Source organism: Portunus trituberculatus, chromosome 25, assembly GCF_017591435.1.
Source record: "Portunus trituberculatus isolate SZX2019 chromosome 25, ASM1759143v1, whole genome shotgun sequence".
NCBI lineage: Eukaryota > Metazoa > Arthropoda > Malacostraca > Decapoda > Portunidae > Portunus > Portunus trituberculatus.
The window spans coordinates 7,928,653-7,955,849 of NC_059279.1; the positions used below are offsets into that span (position 1 = coordinate 7,928,653).

The window sequence follows — 27,197 nt, forward strand, 5'->3', positions numbered from 1 at the left end:
AGGAGGCTTGGGTTCGTATTCCATCGTTGCATTCTCATTTTCACAAAAAGGTGAAGGGCTTTAGAGATGCTTTTGGATTAATTACTCATCAAGTGTGCTTTATCAATGTTGCACAAGTGGTACGTCATGGCCACCAGTTAATTAACCTGTTGTTTTCACCTCCAATGTATTGAGCATTACCCTTCAGTCCTTTAATCTCTTTGATATGCTGGAAATTTGTCAGTTGTTATATTTGTAACACGTGGATAGTAGATCAGAAGACCAGATTATGGGAAAACGCCAAATAGTAGGTGTGAGTGTGGCAGGTCACATGCCTTCTGACCGGAACAATACTCGTACCTGTCTTGACGTGAGGGTCAAGGGAGGAGGCTTGGTCCTTGGCCGGTCCCGTTCCACGTTTGCCACTGCTCCATCCGAGGCTCCAGTCGAAGTCGTCCTCGTCATCGTTAAGCGCATTATTCCAACTGCAGAAGTCTTGATCAAAGAGACACTCATCTGGAAAACCATGGAGAGACATTTATTTGTTTTGTTTATCATGTATTTTGTTCGATTTTAGACTAAGTGCTGCTATTTTTTTACACGTAACAGTGAAAGGGTTAGAATAAGCAATCAGTCACCAGTTAAGGCACTTACTCTCACAAGGTCCTGAATTAAAGATGATATCATCTACCGCCACAAAGCCGCGGTATCTAATGTAGCTGGCGTCGGGGGAAGCGGAGAACACGATACTGTGTTTCTGTCCCGTTGAGTAGGTGATTGCTGCCTGCCGCCAGTCGCCGCCCGTGGTCTGCCGCCTCCGCCAAAGGGTCGTAGGGCGGAAGTTCAATGGGATGGAGGTGTTGGTGATTGCTTGTGTTGGATCGTCACTGTCGTAGGTGATAAGTAGAACCTCCATGGACTCCACACCCAGCTGCCCTATGAAGTACTACCAGAACAAGGTGTTGATTAGATTTGCAAGAACGGAAGGCTGTCTTGTTATGTCCCTGGTATATCAGAAAACTCAGCGTTCACTATAGAAATTTTGTCTCCCAGCTTATCTCCTTGCCTCTTTATACCAATTCACGAATGTAATGATTTACTTTAATTCTCTTTCAACCTGGACCCTTTTCTTAATTCACCCATCCTGCAACATCATTTTATATCATCCTTCTTCCCCTACCACCTCTGCCATATGCTTTCTTTCAATTTACATTCCTGTCTTTATTTCCCGTCCCTGCAACATTCCTTCCTTGTAAATCATCCTTCTTCCCCAGCCATTCCTATCCTATGTTCCCTTCCTTTCTTCATTATGCTGTCGTTGTGGCACCATGAAATCAGTGAATGAGATCCTTTCTTTACCGCGAATGTGACGCAGCGCCCTTCCGGTCCCGTGGTGGGCGCAGGACTGGTGACCATCCACGCCTCCTTCCGTGCCATGTCCGTCACTGTGGCCAGCACGTACCCGCCTGCACCATGCCACGGTACCCACACGTCAGAGAGGTATTAGAAAACTAGCATTAAGATAAATGAGAACCGCATTTAGTTTAATTATGAGTGCCAGAACATAATATGAGCTACTGCACATAATTTTAATGACAACAAAGCAGCTCTCGTCTATATAATCAGAATAATGAAGTGAATAAATGACATGGACTAGTCTAGCCTGTAATAGCAAAGTGAAGAGTGAAGAAAACAGCGGTTATATAAAGCTTCTACATAAATGGAGTAAATTAATGAAGTGAATAAATAATCTGGACCAGTCTAGGTTGTAACAGCAAGGTGAAGAGTGAGGAAAACAGCAGCTATTCCTGATTTAATGCGTCAATTGAAAGAGGAGAAGAGATTGATAACAAATGAAGTACAATCACCCGAAGAGCTGCCCTGGGCGTCTTCTTTGACTCCTCCTTGCCAGAGATAGGTACTGCCGCTTCCAGTTTTCCAGGGGGACCGATGGAAAGCCGTGACGTCCATTACGAGATCACACGTGGACACCTCGCCGTTCTCCTCGTTGAATTCGCAGTCCTGAGAGAGGCAAAGAAGGCTTGGAGGCGTGAGTCTTACTGGTGCTTTGAATGGAGGAGTGAATCGAGGATTAAAATAAATATTTATTACTAGTTAGTGAAGACAAACTTTGAAAGGGGGAAAATAAGACTTGGATGTGTTAGTCTTTCTAATGCTTTGAATAGAGGAGTGGACCCAAGGTTAGAAAGCAATGATTGGTATCACTTAGTAATGGAAAGCAAACTGTGACTTCCTGATTGATAAGAAGACGGAGAAGAAAGAAGACATAGAGGCGTAAGTCTTTCTAATGCTTTGAATAGAGGTGTGGATCCAATGGTTAGGAAGCTGTATTTGGTTTCACTTCGTAATTGAAAGCAAACTGTGACATCCTAATTGATCAGAGAAGCTTATGCATCTACTGAAACCAACGGACAAATACCAACCAACGAACGAACATAATACAGTGGGATGTGGAGGAAGTCATTCATCAGCTTGGTTACTCTGCGCTCTTCCATCCCCTATCCATCTCCCCCGCGTCACTCTTCCGCCGGCACAGACTACGTGAAAAAGCAATCTTATCACGGGAATCAGACTACATGCAGGGTCGGGAAGGCTCCTCCCCTCTGTTGCTGTATGCTAACACCGGAAACTTCTGTATCTTGCGAGTGGTTCTTGACTCACAAACGTGACTTCATCGACACTAACCACTCTTGATTACTTCTCTCTTTCTCTTCATGAAAAGAGGCTTTGCTGTCTAATCTCGCCAAGTCGTTCTATCAGAGTCTCCTTTATATTTTGGTCCAATGATGTCAAACCAAGAAAGTAGATCTGATCGCCGAGGCAACGCTCAGCTCAGCCTGTACTGCCCTTACTTGACGGACAATGATTCCCAGCGGTGGACGACAGACTGGTGGGTTTATTTTGTTTCACTTACCTGGGAGAGGACGGCGACGGGCCAGGTAGCAGCGCCCATTAGAAGGCATAGCTGAAGTTTCCTCCACACCCGCATGCTTCTTTGCTGCTAATGATTCACCACTACCACCACCACCACCACTACTTAGGTACGCCCAGACCACAGAAGTGTTATTTAATGCCAGATTCATTCAACTTCCAACAAATCAAACTTTCGTAATTTTCGAGACTAGTAAAGCTTTCACAAATCCCTCGGACACAGCCACTCAGTTTCCAAAGAATCACATGAGTATATAGAAGTCAGGGATCAGGTTGCGTCGCTCATCTGTCAATTCCCTGGACGTGTGTGTGTACTGTGCAGGTGAGTGCGTTCCCTACTGCAGCGTATGGCTCGCGACCTGATTTACTGGCGGGCTTTAGCGGCGGAAGAGCGGAAGTGGCCGGTTATCTGGTCCATTGTTACTCAGAGTGGCACTGGATGGCTGTGTGGGGTAATTTGAAAGGGTCTTTCCCAGTCAACTCAACCCCCCCTAACTGCCTTCCATCCACTGCAGCTCGAGTGTGTGTGGCGTGGACGAGAATTGACCTCGCGGCGTGCGTTACTCAATCCTGACTTGTTGTGGTTTAGTCCAGCGTGGCAAAATAACAGGGTTTAAATTACTTTTGTGGGAGCAATTTACATGCATTGTGGATCATGAATAAATTTTAAGGGCGACGCTTTCTTGCCCAAGGTGAGAGATGCGCGCACATAAAACTGCTGATGGAAAATGTCGCGGTAGTTGAGTGAGGGTTTAGACTTTAGATGGCGGCGAAGGATTGGGAAAAAAAAGTATTGGAGACCAGAAAAGGTAAAGGAAATAGCAAAACAGGGCATGGATGAAGGGGTAAGAATATAAATAAAGAAGTGAAAAAAATAACGGAACAATAAATAGAACAAATAATAAACATTGGTAAAAAAAAAGTGAAAGATGAGTGAATAACAACTAAATAATGAGAAAATAGGATATAGAGACAGTGGAGAGCGAAGTATAAATGAAAAAAAAAATTAAAGTCTTAGAAATACGAGTAGATAGGCTACGTTAAGAGATGGAAACTCAAATAGTATAGAAATGAAGTAAAATAGATAGTTTCCTTTAAATTTTAAGCATAGAATAGGCACAGTTTTCCCTAATTTCAAAAGATTGAAGAGAAAAATAATAGAATAGCTAGCTTCCCCCTAATTTTAGAAGATAGAAGAGAAAAGATTAAGTAAAAGTTTCCCAACTCATTTTACTAGAACGGAAATTAGAAGAGAAAAGATTAAATGAAAGTTTCCCCACTCATTTTAGAACACAGAATAGAATAGAACTTCTTCCCTATATTCAAACCTTCGTCTTGCCTCGGTACGTAAAAAAGTGAGAGAAGGGAAGGCAATGCTGAGTCTTGTGGAGAAATCACTTGCACCGAGCAGTGAAGGAGTGGAGAGAAAGATGGCAGTGATGAATGAGGTGCCAACACACGAGGTAACTTACTCCCTCCCAGGTGTTCTTCCCTCCCTCCCTCTCTCCCTCTCTCCCTCCAAGCCTTCATCCTATCTCCTCTTTCCTTAACCCTCTCACTCTCTCCCTTTAAATAATCTTTTCTCTTTCTTCTTTTGGTGATGTTTCTTAGTAGTGTGTGTGTGTGTGTGTGTGTGTGTGTGTGTGTGTGTGTGTGTGTGTGTGTGTGTGTGTGTGTGTGTGTGTGTGTGTACGACAACACCCAGTTTTATCCTGTTTCTTTGTCTGTTTTTGTCTTTGTCTCCTGGTATTTATGTGTAAGTGTGTATGTTAGTTTGTAAGTATGTTTGTACTGGATGTATTTTTGTCAGATCTCTTATCATTTATTTATCTATTCGCTTCGAAATTATCACTTTTCACAAAAGGCATAAAAAAAAAATATATCAGTAATTATTGTTTCTGTATTTGTTGTTGTTGATGATGATGATGATGATGATGATGATGGTGGTGGTGGTGGTGGTGGTGGTGGTGGTGGTGGTGATGGTAAACTGATGGATTCTTTCTATATGATTTTATTTTTATTTTTCTTTTTTATTTTAATTTGTTTCCCTTTATCTGACAGCCACCCTTTTCCTCCGTTTCCTCCCTTTTTTCCACCTCTCCCTCTCTCTCTCCCTCTCCCTTTCCCTCTCCCTGCATGTATTCATTCTCTTTGTGTTGTTGTTTCCTGTTTCTCTTCTAATTTCCTATTAATTTCTTTATTAATATTTTTTCATCATCAACTACATCTTTTCCTTTTTGTCTCTCTTCCTCCTCTTCCTCTTTCTCTTTTCCTCTTCTAATTATTAAGGATTTTTTTTTCTTTTCTTTCATTATTTCCTCTTCCTCGTTCATATCCCTTTTTCGTTCTCCTTTTCATGCTCTTCCTCTTCCTCCCTTCTGTCGTCCTCACCACCTCGTCTCCTCCTTCTCTCATCCTACTCATTTCCCTTCTCTTTTCCCTCTTTCCTCACATTCCTCCTGCTTCACGCTTCACTACTTGAGGGAGGAGAGAAGTCTACACCGCGCCGTTGTGAGTGTGAGGGAAACAAGAAGGAGATGAAGTCAGGAAAGGTTATGAAGGTTAAGGATGAGGTAAGAAGGAAGGGAAATGGAGGGAAAACTAGTGTGGGGGGAGAGGAGTGGTTATGGAAGTTACGAGCAAACGAGGTCATTATAGAGTCGAAAGTTTACTCTTGTGTTTAGTGATTGGGGTTAAGATGTGTTTCCTTAATGCCTTGTTCTCTCCTATGGGTTATTAGTCGTGTTGACTTAGGTTATAGGTTGAGTTAGGATAGGTTGAGTTAGGTTAGATCAGGGTTAGGGTAGCTTTTGTTATATTAGTTAGGTTTATTTTACAATGCCACAGAGATAGTAGTATAAGTCTAATATAGGTTAGAGGTTATTTTACAAAGCCTCATTAAATAATTAGTCGTGGTAACGTAAGATGGGTTATATGGATTAGGTTAAGTTTGAGTGGGTTAGGTTAGATTAGGTTAGATTTGATCAGATTAGATTAAACTGTGACTCGTATTCCTGAACACTTTATTCTCTCATACGAATAATCTTTACAGTGCTTCATCAACTGACAGTCTTGCTAGGTTAGGTTTGGTTTGAATCTGGATTATGCCTTGTTCTCTCATATTAATCATCTTTATCAAGCCAGAAAAATTAATGGCCGTGTTCTTCTGAGCTTTCCACAATCATGAGGCAGAATTATTGTTGATCTATCACTTCATTCATGGAACTATCTTGAAAGTCCCCAGGAGTTGTTACGCCAAAAAAAATGTGATCTAGAGCCTGGTGATGCTATGGGTGGGGGTGGGGCAGGTGGCAGTCTGAAGCTGTGGATGTTTAAGTAAAGACATGATCATACTACTTTAATGCACAACGCCATTCTGGATCATATTGTACTTTTTTTATTCTGTATATAGTTATAATGCTGAATCTTTATTAATCTGTCTTTTGTTTACATGTGTTAATTCTCTCTCTCTCTCTCTCTCTCTCTCTCTCTCTCTCTCTCTCTCTCTCTCTCTCTCTCTCTCTCTCTCATCTGGGGCTTACGACTGTCATCCACGCGCTGACATCTGACCTTCATACATCTGGGTGGGTGTCACCTTCCTGCCAAAACCTCCCTGAACCACCCTCAACCTGCAATCCTCTTGGCCCTTATGATCCCACACCTTAAGGCTCAAATAGGGATAGGAGTACTATTTGATTTAAGCCTCTACGACCCAGGTGAGGGAGAAGATTCACGGAGATAACTATAAGAACCCAAATGGTCGTAACTGTAATATAAGAGATGAGGATTTTGAGTCTTGTGGATATGGGGGTTAGTGACGGTGGGTGTGGCGTGAGGTGTGTGGGTGAGGAGGAAAGGGAAAGTGTCTCCAGTAATGAGTGGGGAGGAAGTGTACATTGTAACGCTAATAGGGGTAACTTGTACTACCTCCAACGCCTTGTTGCCGTTACACCTATAAGTTATCACCTCGACATGTCACGAAGAGGAGGGAAGGGAGGAAGGAAGGAGCTGGCAGGGGTGGAGGGAAGAAGGAAGAAGCTGGCAGGGAAGGACGGAGGGTGGGAAGGTCGATTGTGTGTGTGTGTGTGTGTGTGTGTGTGTGTGTGTGTGTGTGTGTGTGTGTGTGTGTGTGTGTGTGTGTGTGTTGTGTGTTGTCTCTCTCTCTCTCTCTCTCTCTCTCTCTCTCTCTCTCTCTCTCTCTCATGTCAATAACAGTCTCAAATCACTAATCAACATTTTATTAGCGTCGCCAACTCGTCCACAAGGCTCGAGTTAGGTCAAAGTAACAGGTGAAAACAATACAATATGCAGGCACTTGTAGTCTCCCTTGTATGCAGAAAGAGAAATCAACATTCTTGTCGTAACACTCAAAAAAAAAAAACACACACACACACACACACACACACACACACACACACACACACACACACACACACACACACACACACACACCGTATAATAACAAATCCACAGAGTTGCGTCCTTCTCATTACAACGAAAAATCAAACTGTCTAATGATAGCTACCTACGTACGTACAATTAACTCTAGTGATGCTTAAATACGTTTTCTTTTCCTAAATATCTCAAACACGCACTAATGCTTAACTTAGAATATCAAGAGCCTCCCGTTTTCTGCTGTCATTCATTGTTTTATTTATTTATTTATTTATTTTGGGGGAGGGTGACTTGAGTGATTGTGTGCATGGCCATATAGATACCACAGACTTAAGTACTATTTCTTTGGTCGGCCACTGGGATTAACTGAAGACCACGTGATGTTTCCTTGCCCTGATAAACGTGTAAAGTTCCGTCTTTACTATTTGGGGTGAGAATAATGGATGTGAGGGATGGGGGAGGGGATAAGGATACATAAATAGGATACTGAAGGATGAAGTTTAGAGAAGGATGATGAAGGATGTGAGGAGTTTAGAGAAGTATACATGGATAGAATGATGAAGGATTTGAAGAGTAAAGAGAAAAATACATGGATAGGATACTGAAGGATGAAGTGAGGAGTGTAGTGAAGGATATATGGATGACACGACTAGAGAATTAAGAAGAGAGGGAAGGAGTGTGAAGTGTCTAAAGGGAGCCGTTTAGTATTTTGTTGTTGGTGCTTTGGGCGTGCTTAACAGTCAGACCACTTTGGGGAATAGCTCGCTTGGATACAGATGAAATAAGAGAAAATGAGGTTATTCTTGTCTTCTTAAAGCATCAGAACTGTTTAAAAGATTACCGTACAAATGAAGTGTATGAAAACTTATTGTGACTGTGATTGTGTAGGAGTGACAGGGTTACTGCGCCACAATAAGAGGCTGATATGGCACCACACATGTTTATGTATAAATGTTGAAGTGCTAATCTCACGGGTGTAAAAATCTCCATTCATGGAAGTGGTGGGATGCAGATATAGACGAGAGGAAGTGGAGAGAGCGGAAGCACCTAATATATTCGTACCACCGCCTGGGTCTCCTGTGGCCGCTGCTGCCGCCTCACTGACTAGCTTTGAAAAGAAGTGAAATTGCTTGATGGCGCAGCGAGACGGTCTGAGGAGTCGCTTCATCCCTCGTTAGTGTGCCCTTCTTACGGCTGGCCCTTCCTCTCACGCGGTGGTGCGCCATGTGGCCCTGTGCTACCGACACGCCCCTCGCTGCGGAGCATCGACACAAGACCTGTAGGACCGCATCAGTGCTCGCCGCCGCTCCATCGCCGCCGCCTCATGTTTGCTTTCCGATGATGGATTCCACGGAGAAAGATATGACAGCCTTCCTAGGCGTGGGGCAGGTGGTGTGGGCGTGCGGGCGATCAGCGGGTGAGATGGTAGCGAGGGATGCTCTGCGGTAGTCAGTGGTGGGCGGCGAGGGCGGGGAAGGGTTGGTGCTGAGTGCCATTGTCCAATGTGTGGGCGGCAGCGTGGGAGAGGCGGGGGGATAGGTGTGCGTGGGCGAGGGAGGCACTTGAAGGAGCAGAGGGTTGGTGGTGCGCTGCCCTGTCCGTGAGGGAAGGGCGTCGGAGCAGCTGACGGGGCTCATTTTCCTGGGGCTAGAGGACAGTGGGCTGTGCGTGGGCGGCGGGCGGGCTGGTGGAGGTGAGGGTGAGTCTTGGTCTCCTTCCTTGCCAACCACCCTAAAGGCGGAAGTGGAGGAGGCAGCGAAGAGGGAGTGCGAGGCGGACAGCGGCAGAGAGGGCTGGGCGAGGGATAGCTGCAGGAAGCGTGAGGGCAGCTCTTGTGTGCCCGCCGAGGCCTCGTCCTGGGCGGCGTGGCTGAGAACGGCAGGGGGCGGGGAGGCCAAGTATCTGAGGGCGCGGGCCTGGTCTCCGCCACACGCCTCCACCACCAGCTGCAGCAGGGCCTGGGCGGGCTGCGGGTGAAGCCTCAGCGCTTCCTGAAGATGCACCGGTAGGAGGGTGACGTGCCCCACCCACTCTGGTGGGATGTGGGCGGGCAGGTGGGTGGCTTGGGCCAGCAGGGCCTCGCGCTGCAGCATCACCGACTCCAGGTTCCGGTCGGCGAAGGCGCGGCGCTTCCGTTGCCGCTCACTGAGGTAGGGCGGCACCCGCCAGTCGCGACCCAGCCGCTGCCGCAGGTCTGGTGACACAAAGAGAGCGTTAATGGGGCCGTGACGCCGCCGGGCACCACACGTTACAGAGAGAGAGAGAGAGAGAGAGAGAGAGAGAGAGAGAGACAACTTATGAAAAAAAAAATCATGTTGAATTTTGGTAACGATCAACTTTATGTGGCACTTAGGTGATTTTTTGTCATTTCATTATTGGTATTATTATTATTATTGTTATTATTATTATTATTATCATTATTATTATTATTATTATTATTATTATTATTATTATTATTATTATTATTATTTCCATTATTATTGTAATTATTATTATCATTATTACTATTATTATTATTATGATTATTATTATTATCATTATTATTATTATTATTATTATTATTATTATCATTATTATTATTATTATTATTATTATTATTATTTTTTTTTTTATTATAATAATAATAATTATTATTATTATTATCATTATTATTATCATTATTATTATTATTATAATTGTTACTATTATTGTTATTCATATAATAGAGATAGTTGTAGTAATAGTAGTAGTAGTAGTAGTAGTAGTAGTAGTAGTAGTAGTAGTAGTAGTCGCAGCAGCAGCAGCAGCAGCAGTAGGAGAGCAACAGTGGCAGTAACAAAGCAACAAGAGCATGAAGGGCGCAGCGAGGAGCCTCATTACTCAATCACGCAGGTGGCGGAGAGGAAAGGCCGGTGGAGCGAGGTTTTGCAAGGAGGGAAACAGTGACTCACAGTAAAGATATCAAACCCTGACCATTTCTTGCCTAAAACTCAATAGCGACCTCAAGGGGTGAACTGTTTCTCGAGGCGCTGGGAGAGCGAGGGAGGGGAGAGGGAAGGGTGTTTACGACCTTAGGTATTGCGCAGGTGTGGTTTATGGGGTGAGTGCACCCTGTTTTCTGACCACACAGTAACCTTCTGGCGGCGCTTTGGAGTGCGTGGTGTGTGTTGAGATGAGTGTATGTTACTGGGATGTGGGTTACGTTATTGCTGTGTGTGTGTGTGTGTGTGTGTGTGTGTGTGTGTGTGTGTGTGTGTGTGTGTGTGTGTGTGTGTGTGTGTGTGTGTGAGAACACAGTATCCCAGAACACAGTTTCCACACACACACACACACACACACACACACACACACCGCGTAGTGTAGTGGTTAGCACGCTCGGCTCATAATCGAGAGGGCCGGGTTCGAGTCCCGGGAAGCGGGCCCTGTTCACCTAGCAGTAAATAGGTACGGGATGTAACTCGAGGGGTTGTGGCCTCGCTTTCCCGGTGTGTGGAGTGTGTTGTGGTTTCAGTCCTACCCGAAGATCGGTCTATGAACTCTGAGCTCGCTCCGTAATGAGGAAGACTGGCTGGGTGACCAGCAGACGACCGAGGTGAATTACACACACACACACACACACACACACACACACACACACACACACACACACACACAGTCAGAGGCAGTCATCCCTTCTACGCCCTTTCACGCTTCCGGTGTCAATTTGTCAAAGGCGTCAGGAGAACAACACTCCTATTCCTGGATGACACTGGCGAGCTTCTGACACACACACTGACCCCTGTGGAGGGCCGCTCGGGTTACCTTCAGGGCTGAGATAAGGGGAGACTCCTCTCTGTTTGCCATTACATGAGGTCTACTGAGGTGAGATGGTGAGGAAGTGATGGTGTGGTGTGGTGTGGTGTGGTGAGTAAGAGGTGGTTGGTGTGTAGTGAGGTGAGGTGATGTGGTGAGGAAGAGAAAGGTATGGCTGGTGAGGTGAGGTGAAGAGGTGAGGATCTGGTGTTGGAATTGGTGTGGAAGTGATGATGGTGAGATGTGGTGTAGTGAAGTGAGGTGAGATGGTGAAAAAGCGACGATTTGGGTGTTAGTGTAGTGTAGTGAGGTGAGATGAGGTAGTGTAGGAGTGACATGATATAGCAGTGCAATGGTGATGTGAGGTGATATGGTGATGACGAGGGGATATAGAGATGTGGTAGTGACATTAAATGAGATCATATGAATAAGTGATAGAATGATTATGGTGATGAAGTGACATGACACGATGGAGAGGTGACGTATGGGATGAGAGTGATAATGGATGATGTGAGCCTACAGGGTGACGAAGAGGTGATGTGTATGTATGAATAATAATACTAGTGAAGAAATAAATCCAGAACCACGTGTTTTGTATGAACACTGTGAACTTCAACTCTTTATACTAATGTTGGGACGATATTGGTGGTGGTGGTGGTGGTGGTGGTGGTGGTGATGGTGGTGGTGATGATGGTGGTGGTGGTGGTGGTGATGGTGGTGGAGGGTTAAGAAACATTCCGGTCTGTGATGGATAGTTTTGTCCCACGTGACTCTGTTTGTCTGTTTGTTTGTTTGTCTTGCATGTTTGTGTGTTTGCCTGCCTGACAGTGAGAGAGAGAGAGAGAGAGAGAGAGAGAGAGCACACTCACACTCACACACACACACACACACACACACACACACACACACACACACACACACACACACACACACACACACACACACACTCACACACACACACACCTATACAAACACAGCATATCCAGTAAATTTAAGACTGATATTTCCGGAGAGAGAGGGAGAGAAAGAGTGAGAGATGAGAGATGAGAGAGAGAGAGAGAGAGAGAGAGAGAGAGAGAGAGAGAGAGAGAGAGAGAGAGAGAGAGAGTGATGTGAAAAATAAGTGATGTGAAAGAGTGTGTGTGTGTGTGTGTGTGTGTGTGTGTGTGTGTGTGTGTGTGTGTGTGTGTGTGTGTGTGTGTGTGTGTGTGTGTGTGTGTGTGTGTGTGTGTGTGTGTGTGTGTGTGTGTGTGTGTGTGTGTGTGTGTGTGTGTGTGTCTCTCTCTCTCTCTCTCTCTCTCTCTCTCTCTCTCTCTCTCTCTCTCTCTCTCTCTCTCTCTCTCTCTCTCTCTCTCTCTCTCTCATAACTAAAAAAAAAAAAAAACTGAACTAAATATATCTGCAGCTTTTAAAACCTCTACTTCTTTATCGTCATTTTTTCAACTGCACTAACTCAGTTGCTGTATGAATTATGTAAAAAAAAAAATCACAGAAATAGAGAGAGAGAGGAGAGAGAGAGAGAGAGAGAGAGAGAGAGAGAGAGAGAGAGAGAGAGAGAGAGAGAGAGAGAGAGAGAGAGAGAGAGATAAGTGCAGCACCTCAGCGGTCACGGAAATGAGGAGGTGATGAAATGTGATGAAATGTGAAGGTTGTGTTATCTAGTCAGAATTTCCCGCTTGTGTGATGGTGCGCTCTCATCACCCACTGCCGCACGTGCCACTGGTCAGGGCTGGGAGGGGCGGCCGGCACTCGTTTCCTGTTGCCTGCCCTCCCATGCCATACCCTCCCATGCTTTACCCTCCCCTGCCATGCCCTCCCCTTCCATCCCCTGCCAGCTGCCGGTCATTCCTTGAAACCGTCTTTTTTATCTCATCTTTCACATGCACTAGCTCCACCACCACCACCACCACCATCCGTTTCCGAGTTGCGTAAAAAATTCAGCGTAATCGGAAGTTAATTGTATTTATTACTGGGAAGTTTATCATAGTTGGGTAAGTCGATCAGCTGAGGGTGTAGATTGGGGAACAGAGTGGGAGTGTGGGTTAGAGAGAGAGAGAGAGAGAGAGAGAGAGAGAGAGAGAGAGAGAGAGAGAAAGAGAGAGAGGAGACGGGTATTTGGTATTAGTTCTGTCCTTTGTGTCTCTGTGTGTGTGTCTGTGTGTTGTCTGGTGGCCTTTCATTCATTGGCTGGCTGTGTTAGTTGATCCGCTTGCTGTGCGTGGCCAATGTATGTAGTTGTTACATTCTGTGTTTATTTGCTTGTTTATGTCACTTGCATTGGCTTTCATTGGTACACTCACTCGATAGTTTGCCTGCATTTGTGTGCGTGCGTGTGTGATTTTGTGCGTGTGTGTATGCAAGCAGGTGTCTCAATGAAACATATACGGTATTGTGAGTGCGTGCGTGGCTTGCATATATTGTGGTTACCAGGGTCACGAGAGTCAAGAAGGAGGAGGAGGGAGGAGGAGGAGGAGGAGGAGGAGGAGGAGGAGGACCACCAGAAGGAGGAGAGAAAGCAATAAAAATAGTTACCAAGTTGAACCAAGCGAATGAAATTGACGATACTCCCATAACTCTTGAGTCAACATGAGAGGGCGTGGAGGCGGTGGGTTGGAGCGCGGGGTGTGGGTGTTGGGGGAGAGGAGGAGGAAGCTGAGAGTAGGGTTACGCCAAGACAGAAGAGCCACTGTTTATATGAGAGAAGAGAGAGGAACATCCTTGGTCTCTTCCGCTCTAGACACAAGGCCCTCTTACTCTTCCAGCTGGGAGGGAGGGAAGGAGGGAAGGGCGTAGAGGAAGGGTGTGAAAGGCGGCGAGGGAGGGAAGGAAGTAGGGAGGGGTGGGATAGTTGACGTGAGGGGATAGGAAGGAAGATGGGAGGAAGTGCGTTTGGTAGTAATGAGTGGGGAAAAAAAAAGGAGAATTGCTTGTTACAGAGACATAGATACAGACAGACAGACAGACAGACAGACGGACAGATGCGTGGAGACAGTCACTCACTCGTCATCAGGTCCCGAGCGATGGCAGACTGTTGCAGTGATCGGAGGTGCCTTTGGTAGAGCCTCTTCTGCGCCAGTAAGGCCTCGGCGGATTTCAGCTTGGCCCGGGCAGCCTTGGTAGCGGATGACTCCTCCGGCTGCCCCTTTGCCATGGTCGTAGCCGAGGGGGACGAGGTAGTGGAGGAAGCAGAGGACGACGAGGGTGAATGGGAGGCTGTCTGTTCCTTGCTCTCCGATGCCTGTTGTCTGCCGGGTTGTTAATTGAGAATATTCGTTAATTGCCTTTAATGAATGATTGTTTTGATTTTTTTTTTTTTTTTTTTGCCGGGACGTCAAAGTTGACCTTAATTTGAAAGGGCTGAACAATGGATTGGTGGTGAAACAATATTAATGCGAATGTGATTAGGGTAATAAATAGTATTAAAAGTGGCAGTGGTTGTACTAGTGAAAGTGATAATAAAAAATGACCAACAACTAGAACAAACAAAGGAGAGGGAAGAAGATGAAAAAGAGAAAAGAAAAAGAATACTACTACTTTAAAGGCTAACACATAATGCACCATCGCCTTACTATAACCACAACGACTCACAAACACTCTTATTTGCACATGGGAAACTTGCGACGCCACTACCACAGTTCCGGGTGAGCTGGGACATGAGAACCCCAATCCTTGCCCACCTTGCTCCCTCCTGCCATCCCTCCCGCCCTTACATAGGCATCGACCCTTCCCCATGCACCCCTTAGGCCCCCAGCAGTGCAGCAGCCGCATGGGCGTGCCCCCCGGCCTCTAAATAGCAGTAGCTGGTGTTGGTTAGCGCGAGGCGACATGAAAGGTTGCTGAGGGTGGAGGGTAAACAGCCACCCATTACCAAGGGAGGCGCCAGGTGGACTCAGCTGGTTCGTGGCGCGCGCTTCACCTCCTCTTCTCACTTACACTTCGTCACACTCCCTCTCTCCGGCCGCCCTTTGCACTCCCGAGTGGTTATATTAAGAGTTTTATGTCCGGTGGGCTTTATTTGTGATCCTCGAGACAGAGACTATCGCGTGAGTGAGATGTAGACGCAAGATATTAACGGTGTGTTGTTAAGTGGCCCGGCGCCTCACTGACAGTCTCGCGGCCGCTAATCAAACACCAGTCCCCCCACGAGGTATTTTTACCCACACACAAGTAAGATCTCGTTCAGACTGACATACCGGAGCTTATCCCGTGCCTCTAATGCCCACACACACACACACACACACACACACACACACACACACACACACACACACACACACACACCGCAGTAGCCATTCCAAAGCCACACTCACACTCTGCACTGAGTTATCTACATTCTGGGCCATAACACTTGAGGAGAAAGTGCTAAATGAGCGACATAGCGAACATGAGATGGTAAACACGGAGGGTGGAGGCCGGAGGTGAGAGCGGGGGCGGGGTTACCGTTCCCGGCTAAGTGTTTCACAACAAACTGTGAAGTATTACAGCTGACGAGGGCCGGACCGGAGGGGGCAAAAAGTTGAGAAGCGGCCGAGTAACACGATCAGTCTCAGCCGCTCACCACTGGGATTACTTTACTCATGCATGAAGGAAGAGGAAGCGAGGAGGCGAGGGTTGGATTAGGGTGAGGCGGGGACGAGATGAGGAAGAAGAGAAGAAGCAGCAGAAATGTGAGAGACGCGTCGGAAGGAAGAGGCGGAGTAGAGCTAGGAGGAGGAGGAGGACGGGAAGGAAGGAGGAGGACTAGAATGAGCTCAACTTTAAGAATATAAGTTTATGCAAAGAAAGTTCTGATGAAATGTGATGGAATGTAGGAAAGAAATAAAAGAGAAAACGAAAGTTAATCACGAAACAGATGAATGAATTGCATAACAGATTTAAAAATTAAGAAACCCAAGCAAAATATAAACGAAACGAAGAGGAAACAAGAACTAGAATCAAAACTGGAGCAGTGTAAGCAAAAAAGAGGCACATGAATCAAGCAGCAAGCAAGGAAAAACTGGAGTGAGGGGAAAGAGAGAGAGAGGACACGAGGTAGGAAGCGAGAGGGGGGAAGAAGCAAGACTCCCTCGGTGAAGCCCCAGGCGACTAGAGCGAGTAAACATCCCCTCGTGGCAGCAGCTGGTGGCGCGGCAGGCAAGTCTGATCGTTGCCTTTGTGGAAGCACCGCCCGACGTCCCGCACCCAGCGCCCTCTATACGGCAGGTGACGGCTCGACGCGGCCCCTTCACTAATAAACAACTTGCAATGAACACTGATCGACTCACTTCTGACTGGCCAGCGTGTTTTGTTTAGCTCTAATGAGACACTGAGACACTCTTGTCACTCTCTTCTCGTTGGGCTTGTTAGTGTTTGTTTTGTCACGTGTGTTTGTTGGATGCTTAGTAATGCGGTGTTATAACGTACCATTTATTTTGAAAGGTGTGAGTGTGTACGTGTGTGTATGTTCGCTTCTAAAGGACAGCATCTGGTGGTCTTGTGGATATATGGGGCGGTGGTGGGTCGTTATTCTAATATCATTGACTCACGTGGTGTCATAAACTGAACGGAGCCATGTGTGACCAATGTTGTGCCACCGCTGTGACTCATACTTTGACTCACCTGGCGTTTAAATTCAAGTATTACTGCGGCGCCATAACCCAGTTGTCTGCCGCCATGACTCACTGACCTCTGACTCACCTGCAGACTCATCTGCATACCTGTCTCGCTACTATGGTGTCTTGGCGTAAGATTTTGCTTTAGAGACCATAAGTTTGTGTATAAAACGGTAATTAAGCCATAAGAAAAGGAATAGACATCCAGGGACTGACAAGCTGCTGGAGCGTGAAAGGAAAAAAAGACCCTTCATCACTGCCAAGGAACTGAAGGAAGCACATCCTGATGTGATGGGAGAGGTGTCATATATATATATATATATATATATATATATATATATATATATATATATATATATATATATATATATATATATATATATATATATATATATATATATATATATATATATATATATATATATATATATATATATATATATATATATATATATAAAACACTTGAATAGGGGAATTTATCTCAAATTGTTTAAAATAAACGCATCAAAAAGAGCAAGTTGCATACGGAGAAAAACATAAGATTTTCAACTTACGCCGTAAAACTTGAAAATCATAAAAATTACTTAAGACTTACGCAATAGACGTAAGACTTGACAGGTATGCATTTGGATTTGTGCACCACGTTGTTTCTTTGTTGCGCCGCCATAAATCAGTTACTGACTTACCAGAGAACTTGACTCATTTACTGTAGACACCTTCCTTCTTGCGCCATAGCTCAATTTCCTCTGACTCAATTGACATCTTAATTGAACCATGCATCATATTTGTTGCCTCGCCATAACTTAATTATCTCTGACTCGCCTGCGACACTCATTCAAGCGCCATAATAGTGCCTCCCTGCGCCACAATAACTCAAACTCCTCTGAATAACCTGACAATATAACCCTTTCACTGCGATGTACAACAATTCCCGCCACGAAAGGGAATACACGGAATCTTTATAAGCATTTATGAAAAGAAAGAGTTAAACAGAATATATCATGCAATTTGAAAGTGCTGCTGAACAATAAAAATCGGTTCCACATTGGTTAGTGAATAAGGAAAGATGCGACAAATAACTGTGAAAGGGTTAATTTGACACTAGTACCACACTAACACCACAACCACACCACAACGCACCTTCTAAGAGCCACCTGCGCCGCCATCACTCTCTGCCGCTCCACCACCAGCAGGCAGTTAGCACAGCGGCAGTCACGCCACCGACAGAGCTTCTTGTGGCCCTTCAGGCAGGAGACGACTCCATGGTTCCGGCAGCGGGCGCACTTCGGGGTCCTGAGCAGCCGACGAGAGGACGCCACTGTCTTCTTAGGGCAGGACTTGCTGAAGTGGTTGGCCACGCCGCTGCTGTGGAGGCTCGTCATTTGAGTCTGGCCCTCGCTGCTGCTCCTGCCAAGACAGTGCAGCATGTCAGAGAGAGACAGAGAGAGGCAGACGGGCGTGGAGAAGGTGGAATATATTACGAACGGATACACGTGCATACTCACTGGAGGGAGAATCTTATGTAGCTGCAGTAGCATTCCATAGCGTGGAGAAACTAGATAGATAGATAGAAAGATAGATAAATAGATAGAAGATGTATATATATATATATATATATATATATATATATATATATATATATATATATATATATATATATATATATATATATATATATATATATATATATATATATATATATATATATATATATATATATATATATATATATATATATATATATATATATATATATATATATATATATATATATATATATATATATATATATATATATATATAGAGAGAGAGAGAGAGAGAGAGAGAGAGAGAGAGAGAGAGAGAGAGAGAGAGAGAGAGAGAGAGAGAGAGAGAGAGAGAGAGAGAGAGAGAGAAACTAACCACCACATAAAATTGGAGAAAGAAGAAAAGAAACATATATGCAAACTAACCACTGATTTGATTGCTTGATTTCATTACAAAACCAAATACAGTAAGAAAATAAAGAAAAAAGTGGAATGCATGAATAATCTTGTTTGCTAAGAGTCTGTACTCGTGTGCCTGTTTGTAGTAACTTGTATCATAGGATAAGTAATGTTAACTATCCTGAATTGGCTTGTTAGAACTAGTTATTGCTGTTATTATGATTACCATTGTTATAAAAGAAAGGCGATAATTAAAGTAATGATAATACTACATAGACAAATAAGAAAATATGTACAGTCTCTCTTATTTACATGCCCCTCTCTACATATATATTAAATAAACCTACCTAACATCCATATTTGCCTGACCTCAGCTCGCCCAGACCATGCAGAGAGGAAAAATCAAATACAATGATAACAATAAAGAAATAGTAATAACAATAACAAATATCCCCAACAGACTGGTTGCCATCATTACAGTACTTAACACAGAGAATAAAGTGCAGTACATACACAAAAGTGGAGTTTATAAGTAATTTTCAGTGTGTAATTGCCTTTAGTAACGAGTGAAAAATAGTGAACATTTACTGTATGGAATTAGCTGGTTACCATTATAAACACTAAGAAAAAAATCAAAACATAGTATAAAAGAGAAAAATTGAAATTTATGGCTCATTCTGCGTAAGAGCTTGCTGTAGTAACGTGTATATAGTGAAAGGCTGAGCTAACTGAGAGGAGGGAGATGAGAGTGTCAGTGAGATGTGGTTCCTTCCCTTCGCCTCGTCCACGGCAGCAGAGTAGCGCAGCGGACGTGGCGCCCCTCGACACAAGGTTCTTATTTACGGCGCGAGGAAGGAAGACCACTCGCAAAAAAGGACTCGTTCCCCGTTCTCGTCTTGTTTTGTGGTAATCTTATATTAGTCGTGGTTATTAGAGTGCATAGTTTGTCTTCTTCTACCTCCTCCTTGAGACTCTTAACGTGACGGAGGAGTGAGACTTTTTCATTTGGTTCATCTTTTGTCTTTCCTTGTTAGTGAATATTGGTTCTCGTTATGTTTGTGGGACTCTTATATTGGTTGTAGATATCCAGATGCATAGTTTATCTTCTTCTCTAGACCCTAAACGTAACGGATCATCTCTTGTGTTTTCCTTCCTCATGGATTAACATTAGTGCCATTAGTTTTATTCTCAAGACTCTCAACCTTTTCACCGAGATACCAATAACGTTTTAGTATATCCTTTAGTTATGTGGTCCCCAAAAATACGACCTGATATTTAATTCGGCTCATCTTTAGTCTTTCCTTCCTCGTTTGGTGAGTTTTGGTGTCATTAGGAATATTCTCAAGACTCAGCTGTGTTACTGGTGTACATGATGAGCTGCAGCCTTTCAGTGTCTTCAGTGATTTTAGTGATGTAGGCTAGAAATGAAGGAAAGACTTTATATTTAACTAATCGAATCTTTTGTCTTTTCTTCCTCAGCTATTTCTCACTATTGCTCTTAAGACTCAACCTTTCACTGCTGTACATTATCACTCATAACTTTACGTGTTAAGTAGTTATTTAGCTTTGCAAATACGAAATTAACATAATTTTACCTCTTTTCCCTTGTGTATTATGTAATATTAAAAGAAGTTTGAAATTTCAACAAAACATCGCCCACAACAAAAAAGAAAAAGGAAGGTTTTCGTAACGATCACAGGCGACTTCACATTTTAACTGATTGCCTCACTGGCTGGCCTTCCTCTCCTCACAGATAAACATTTTCATAAGGCATATCGTGAAATCCCTTGCGTCACCCATCATCTTCATCTCCCCTTATCTTTCCCTCACCCATCGGCTATTTCCCTCCACAATCCCTTATCTCCCTTCTCTCCCATGACATTTCCTCTCCTTTCTTTCCTTCCTCCCATGATGCGCCGCTCGCCACCTGCTCTAGATTCCTCTCAACTCACGCTCGGCTCTTATCAGGCGTTCCAGAGGCTGCGTTTGCCGTTCAGGTTCTTATCAAGCCTTGCCAGAGGCGTCACTCAAAGGACCATACTCTGAAACACTTATGCACCACACCCACACTACTTTCAATATGCTCTAGGTGAAGTTACATTGTTTTCCAAAGGTGTTTTAACGGTTCTAGTGAAAGGTTAACGAGATTTATTCATTATTAACAGAAGAAATGCTCATTAGAACAGGGTTATGTATATTTGTGGCCTTTCAAAATGATCATGGTGAAGTTTTTTTACTAGGGTATTTTTTATGGTTTTAGTGACAGATTATCAAAATTTTTCTATTAACAAGAGAAACATATTTTAGTCATTTCTGAGAGAGCAGTTTCAGAATACGGGCTTAGATATTCATGTATCTCATTCACCAGGGAAGTTCGTGATAAACATTAAGATTTTTAGTAGTGCTTTGAACTTTATTTATCGCGATGATGTTACTCTGGTTACTCTTAATTACTCGTATATCTAAGCTCTTCTTTTTTTCTTTTCTTTCCTTTTTTTCTATTTTGTGTTCAAGGGTTCATAATGCACGAAGATACTGTAGTGGTGTTTTCAGTCAACCACATTTATTGGAATAGAATGACTGGTTACTCTCATTACTAGTATATTTGTGTTCTTTTTTTTTTTATTGTTTTTACTCTTAGTACTTGCTCTCTCATAGCTGCATCAGTGTCCTGGAGTCGAGGTTCATGGTGCACAGATCTTCGCGGTGTTTTCAAAGTCAGCCACATCTATTGCCGCGAGTTACTCAGATGACGCTCATTACTCGTATATTTGTATTCGTTTTTTGCCTTCACAGATGCATTAATGCCCACTTAGTTATGTAAGTATGATCTACAGCAACATTTACTGCATAGGACGTGCTCCAGTTTCTCTTATTGCTTGTATATTTGTCCACGTTTTTTCTCACAGATGCATTGGTGTCCACTTCGTTATGTTAGCATGATCTCCAACCCGCGGTGATGTAGTAGTACTGGCGCAGCGCTGTCTATGTAAATCGTAAAACATGTCGGAAGGCTAAAAAATGAGAACTCACTGGTTATTCAGTTGGCTGTCTCTTTGCTCACATCTTCTCCGTATCTACATAATGAGACCAGCATTGTTCCGCCGCACGCAGACGCATACTCACGCCATGGGACGCGAGGTACACTGACCCTTATGTGTTCCTGTTAGAAAGGATGTGCCGCTCCTTGTCTGCCGAGTCGTGTTGTGCCTCCTCGTCCCTGGCGCGAAACTTACACTGAATATCATGTTCGGGAGCGTGCCAGGCTGCGATGCTGAGCCGGAGTATGTTTATTGTTTGTGGTGGATGAGGTAGGGGAGGAGGACCCGCCCGTGGGATGATGGATGGTGAGAATGGTGGTGACGGGATGACGGAGGGTGCTGATGGCTGCGGTGGGAGGCAGGGGTAGTGGTGTTAAGAGGATATTAAGAGGATATTGTGTGATCCTTCTCTGAGGTGCAAAATATTGTGTGGGTGTCAACAAGTACCATAAACCGCAGTAGTGGTAGTGGTAGTGGGAGGCGTAGTAGTAGTAATAGTAATGGTAGAAGGAGGAGGAGGAGGAGGAGGAGGAGGAGGAGGAGGAGGAGGAGGAGGTGGTGGTGGTGAAGGAGGAGGAGGAGGAGGAGGAGGAAGAGGAGGTGGAGGAAGAGGAGGAGGAGGAAGAGGAGGAAGCGGCTATAACTCAGGGAGACAGTGAATAAAGATAACATGAAAGACAGTATTGTTTGGGATGATGTAGGAGGGAAGGCGGTAAACAAAGACGGCGTGTGCGGCTTGAAACAGTACATTGGAGACGGCCAGTTTTCTCAGCAAGCACGTTAGGTTACACAAACACCGAGACACGCAAGCGCAGACAAGCATAACAACAGACTGCATGTAGCTACTCCCGTCGTTATCAGCTCACATCAGGAAAAAAGCTCGCACAAAAACACATGGCATCGCAAGCCGGGATACAACAAGGGAAGGAAATAGGAAAACAGTTTAAAGGCTTGTTTGCTTTAATGAACTGATATCTTGTGTTGCTTTTAAGCGTGTAGAGAAAACACGAGGCGTTCAAATCACAGGAAATCACTGGTAACGCTATCAACGCAGCCGCTCCTTGGGGAACACCTCGACGTCACCAGGACCAGTAAACGAAACCAAGAAGTCACGCTGAGAGACAAGCTATAGGTCATGCGGCGCGAAGCTGTACACCACCACCATCTCTACCACCACCACCATCACACCCAGCTGAGTAAATCGAGGCAAACCGAGTAAAAATGAAAACCTCGTGCAGCTGTCAGAATCCCCGTGGCAGCTGTACGTCATTGGGGCAGCTGAAGGATCCGGCAAAGCTCTAATGAAAACAACAGTTCGCTTGGTCAGCTTCCCCTCGCCTCGTAATTGTAGCACATGACCGCCATAATCGTTTGTAAGCAGCGCAGCGTTGTCGTGCCGGGCAGGGGAAGTTTGTGTTGGGCTGCGTGACTTATAGCGGACTTGATATCGCTCCGAGGAATGCTAGGCAGGAAAATTGGTACTCTCAGAGGCACTAACTGTCATGTTGCTATCGCCGCGTCGCAGTTTTACAACCTCAACCTCACCCCCGCACCACCATCCCCACACACCCTAAACGCTACACCCTACGCCTTACACCCTACGCCCTTCACCCTACACCCTACACCCTTTACCCCCTTCGCGCCTTTACCTTTCGAGTCTTTGCCTTCTAGCACTCCTTTTTTTTTCTTCTTTTCCTCTGCGTCGTCTGATCTCCTTATTTTCCTTCTATATCTCCTTCTAAGATGCTACCGTCTCTCCTCCTCCACCACCACCACCACCACCTCCTCCTCCTCCTCCTCCTCCTCCTCCTCCTCCTCCTCCTCCTCCTCCTCCTCCTCCTCCTCCTCCTCTTCCTCCTCCTCCGTCTCTTTGATGTCTTGCAGCATATAATTATAGATAAATATAGAAAGTCAAGCGCTCAGACGAATGTAAATAAAACAAAGAAAAACCTTCAGTCGAATATAAATAAGAGAGAGAGAGAGAGAGAGAGAGAGAGAGAGAGAGAGAGAGAGAGAGAGAGAGAGAGAGAGAGAGAGAGAGAGAGAGAGAGAGAGAGAGAGGTTTACCTATCAAATGAGGCATCTCTTTTGTCTCTTCAATAAACCTCAGCTGGTCCAGATAATGTAACACTTCCTTACCTCCCACCTTGCCACCACCATCTACACTACCACCACCACCACCACACTCACGCCCGTCAAATGGGTCACCAGTAATCGGCCACATCACGCCCATTGAAGGCCCTGGGGTGAAAGGGATGAAAGGGCGTGAGTCAGGAAGGAGGAGATGCAAGAAAGGGAGATAGGGAAGGAGATGTGGAGGGATGGAGGGAAGGAGGGAAGGGTAAAGGACATCAACTTTCATGATCGGGGGAGTTCACACAAGGACAGTGGCTCTCACATCACACACACACACACACACACACACACACACACACACACACACACACACACATAACATTAAGAAAACATATTCTCTCTCTCTCTCTCTCTCTCTCTCTCTCTCTCTCTCTCTCTCTCTCTCTCTCTCTCTCTCTCTCTCTCTCTCTCTCTCTCTCTCTCTCTCTCTCTCTCTCTAACCCTTAAACTCGTCCTTCTTAAGAGCTCATATCCCTTCCTTCCTACAGAATTATCCCTCTTTACATCAGTTTGCCTCCATAGACCAGCGTGACGTCACTTCCGGGAGTGGGAGGAGAAGGAAAGTAGTAGTTGCGTCCCTTCGTCCCTCCCCCCTCTTCGTCGCCGCTTCCTACAACGGAACGGGGAAATGTTTGCTGGTCGTGTGAACCTGTGTAAACCTCGTTATCTTCAGCCTCGGGGGTGGTTTCCTGCTGTGGCTGATCGTTTCGTCACCTGCCACTGAGTCAGGGATGAACCGACCGCCGCCTCCGCGCCTCCCGCCTCCCAACGTCTTTCCGCCTTCGTCTCTCATTGTAATGTTGCTCTTTTGCCCTTTTGCCCGCCGCGTGGCCTCGTTCTTGGCGGCGCCTGTGTAGTCAGTCAGTCAACTGCCTCGTGGCTCCGGAAGCGCTAAGTAAAATGTTGATTCAAAGCCATCTAGTTATCTCGCGGCCTTGTCACTGAGAGGAAAGATTCAATAAGATGCTCCTTTGTCCCCGAAACGGCAAGTTAAGTACGGAGCTGAGTAAATAACGTGCTGATGCAAAGCTGTGTAGTTATCTTGCCCCGTCAATGTCAGGTGCTGGGATCGTCACCTGAGCGGGCGAAGATGAATAAGGGAGTAAAGATTAATTCATCTGTCCCTTTGTTGCAGAAACGACAAGTAAATTATATAGCTGAGTAAACAACTTGCTGATTCAAAGCCATATAGTTATCGTGATCAGGAGGTGGTGTTGTCACGTAAAAGAAAATAAAAGTAATGATTCAATCAGCTGCCCTTTTACCTCAGAAACGTTAAATAAATGCAATTTTGATTCAGAGCCTTGCTGTGTCACTAACCGGGTGTTGGCGTTGTCACGTGAACGACACTGGATGAAACAGCAAAGATTCAATCAGCTTCATAGAAATACGAAGTTGATTATGTGTTGATTCAAAGCCATCTCCTGGAGTTGGTGTTGTCACATGAACGAAAACAAGAGAATAGAGATTCAATCAGCTGCCTCTTTGCCTCAGAAACATTCAATCAGCTTCCAGAAATACGAAGTTGATTATGTGTTGATTCAAAACCACCTGGCACTGAGCAAGAGTGTTGAGGGAAAGCAATCAACACAATGAAGCAGATGTGGTGTGTTCATCGACTTGAAACTCTGAATGTACCACACAGTGAATGACCGGTGACAGAGGCCTTTGTTACCACTGCCACCTGCTCACCACCACTGTTGCCGCTGTGGTGTAATGAACTCGTGCCTCTAATTGCTTGTCTCATCCCCTGCTCCATGCCGGGACACAAATGGCTCAGAGTTTAAGCATCAAAGAGACATTCCCGCTATCTACATGTGACTGGTGGCACTAGGAGATCAGCACTGTCCATCGGCGTGCTTTGGGGAGAATTTGGGGACTACACTCATCATTGCATTTTCTCTGGTAGTGTCTCGTGGGCCTTTTTGTTCAGTCGTTTGTGTTGTTCCAGTTTCCCCTCTTAAATAAAAGAATGAGTGCCACAAACCACAGATAAAACCATGGATATATTAAAATGACTCAGAGAATGCCATAAGTGAGTGAGACGTAAGAAGTGAGGAATGAGTATAGGAGAGAATTGTTCTTACGTTTTTCTTGGTTTCTGAAATATGAGAGCCATAGACCACACAAAACTATAGATATTGAAACAAAGAACATCACATATATGCCAGAGCCTTTGCATGTGTTTGAGTAATATGAGTATAGAAGGGAGAACTATACATAGATTCTCCTGGTGATATAAGTTACCGACAAAGGCTTAGACATTCAGACAAAGAAGATCACAGATTTACCACAAAGCTTACATGAGAATGAATGATACAGGAATGTAAAAAAAAAAAAAATAATTGTACTTGTTTCCCATGTTGTTGTTTTTTTAAATACGAGCGCCATAAATCATACGCCAAACTATGAATTTTAAAACGAGAAACATTACAGAAATGCCAGAAAGTATGTATGGGAGATAGTAATGTAAGTTTCAAAGAGAGATATATAAGAGAAAAAATTTCTGTTTTAATGGAACGATGAAAGATTTTATAGCAGCGGAAACAAGAACGATTTGTACAAGGAAAAAAGGGATTACATATGAACAACCCCTCAACTATTTTCCTGGTATTTTGGTAAGTTTCTTTAATCACTAACCCCACCCCCCCTTCAACCATCTTTTCTTGTCCTATACCCACCTCCAAACATTGTACTGGCTAGAAATTGCAAGATCTATTATTTCAATCTCTTTTATTGTAAATGTTTGTAAAAACAAAAATTCTATGCGTAGTTTTTAGTACTGTTAATTGTTGCAGTGAAGGGGTTAATATCTTTTCTTGTTTTACACGCACCTCCAAACACTATACTGGTTCAAAATTGCAAGATCTATTTTATTTATCTCCTTTATTACAAATGCTTATGAAAAAAATCTATGCGTTGCTTTTAGTGCTATGAATTATTGCAGAGAAGGAGTTGAAATTATGAACAGCTTAGGTTAGTGTGCATCTTGTGTGAGGGAAGTGTGGGCAACAGCAGGACATGGTGAGCCCCTCGTGTTGCAGCTGAGTGTCCGTCTCCCTCACAGCGACCGCAGGAAGTGAGCGATTAACATGATGGAACAACGTTGATTTGTTTGGGTGTCTCAGCGTAGGGGAAGCTGCCGACCCTTATGTTTATCACCGAGTCCCGCCGCCACAACCCCTTCCTGCCGCCGCCGCCACGCCACCCGCCACATTGCCACCCCACTTCAACCACACTGTCCGCTACTTCAATACTACTCCCTACTTTATTACCATGCCAACGCCACGCCAACGCCACGCCTCACTGCACTACCACTACTCCACCAATCAATCTACTCCACCAACTACACTGTTTATTACTTCACGAGTCTGTATTCATGGATGAGTAGAGAGGAACCTTCCACT

General features: G+C 44.6%; 2 protein-coding genes across 2 annotated transcripts in view; both read right to left on the reverse strand.

Moving 5' to 3' along the window:
* Positions 1-3,277, reverse strand: part of LOC123508882 (MAM and LDL-receptor class A domain-containing protein 1-like) — a 20,100-nt gene extending 16,823 nt beyond the window's left edge. The window contains exons 1-5 of the mRNA XM_045262885.1: positions 2,915-3,277; positions 1,848-2,001; positions 1,339-1,445; positions 634-925; positions 340-495 (exon numbers count right to left, since the gene is read on the reverse strand). Of these exons, the coding sequence (XP_045118820.1) occupies positions 340-495; positions 634-925; positions 1,339-1,445; positions 1,848-2,001; positions 2,915-2,989 (784 nt within the window). The 5' untranslated portion in view covers positions 2,990-3,277. The remainder of the gene's footprint in view (positions 1-339; positions 496-633; positions 926-1,338; positions 1,446-1,847; positions 2,002-2,914) is intronic.
* Positions 3,278-7,153: 3,876 nt separating this feature from the next.
* LOC123508931 (doublesex- and mab-3-related transcription factor 3-like) overlaps positions 7,154-27,197 on the reverse strand; it is a 32,269-nt gene continuing 12,225 nt past the window's right edge. The window contains exons 2-4 of the mRNA XM_045262964.1: positions 17,829-18,095; positions 14,098-14,342; positions 7,154-9,520 (exon numbers count right to left, since the gene is read on the reverse strand). Coding sequence (XP_045118899.1) covers positions 8,649-9,520; positions 14,098-14,342; positions 17,829-18,095 — 1,384 coding nt within the window. The 3' untranslated portion in view covers positions 7,154-8,648. The remainder of the gene's footprint in view (positions 9,521-14,097; positions 14,343-17,828; positions 18,096-27,197) is intronic.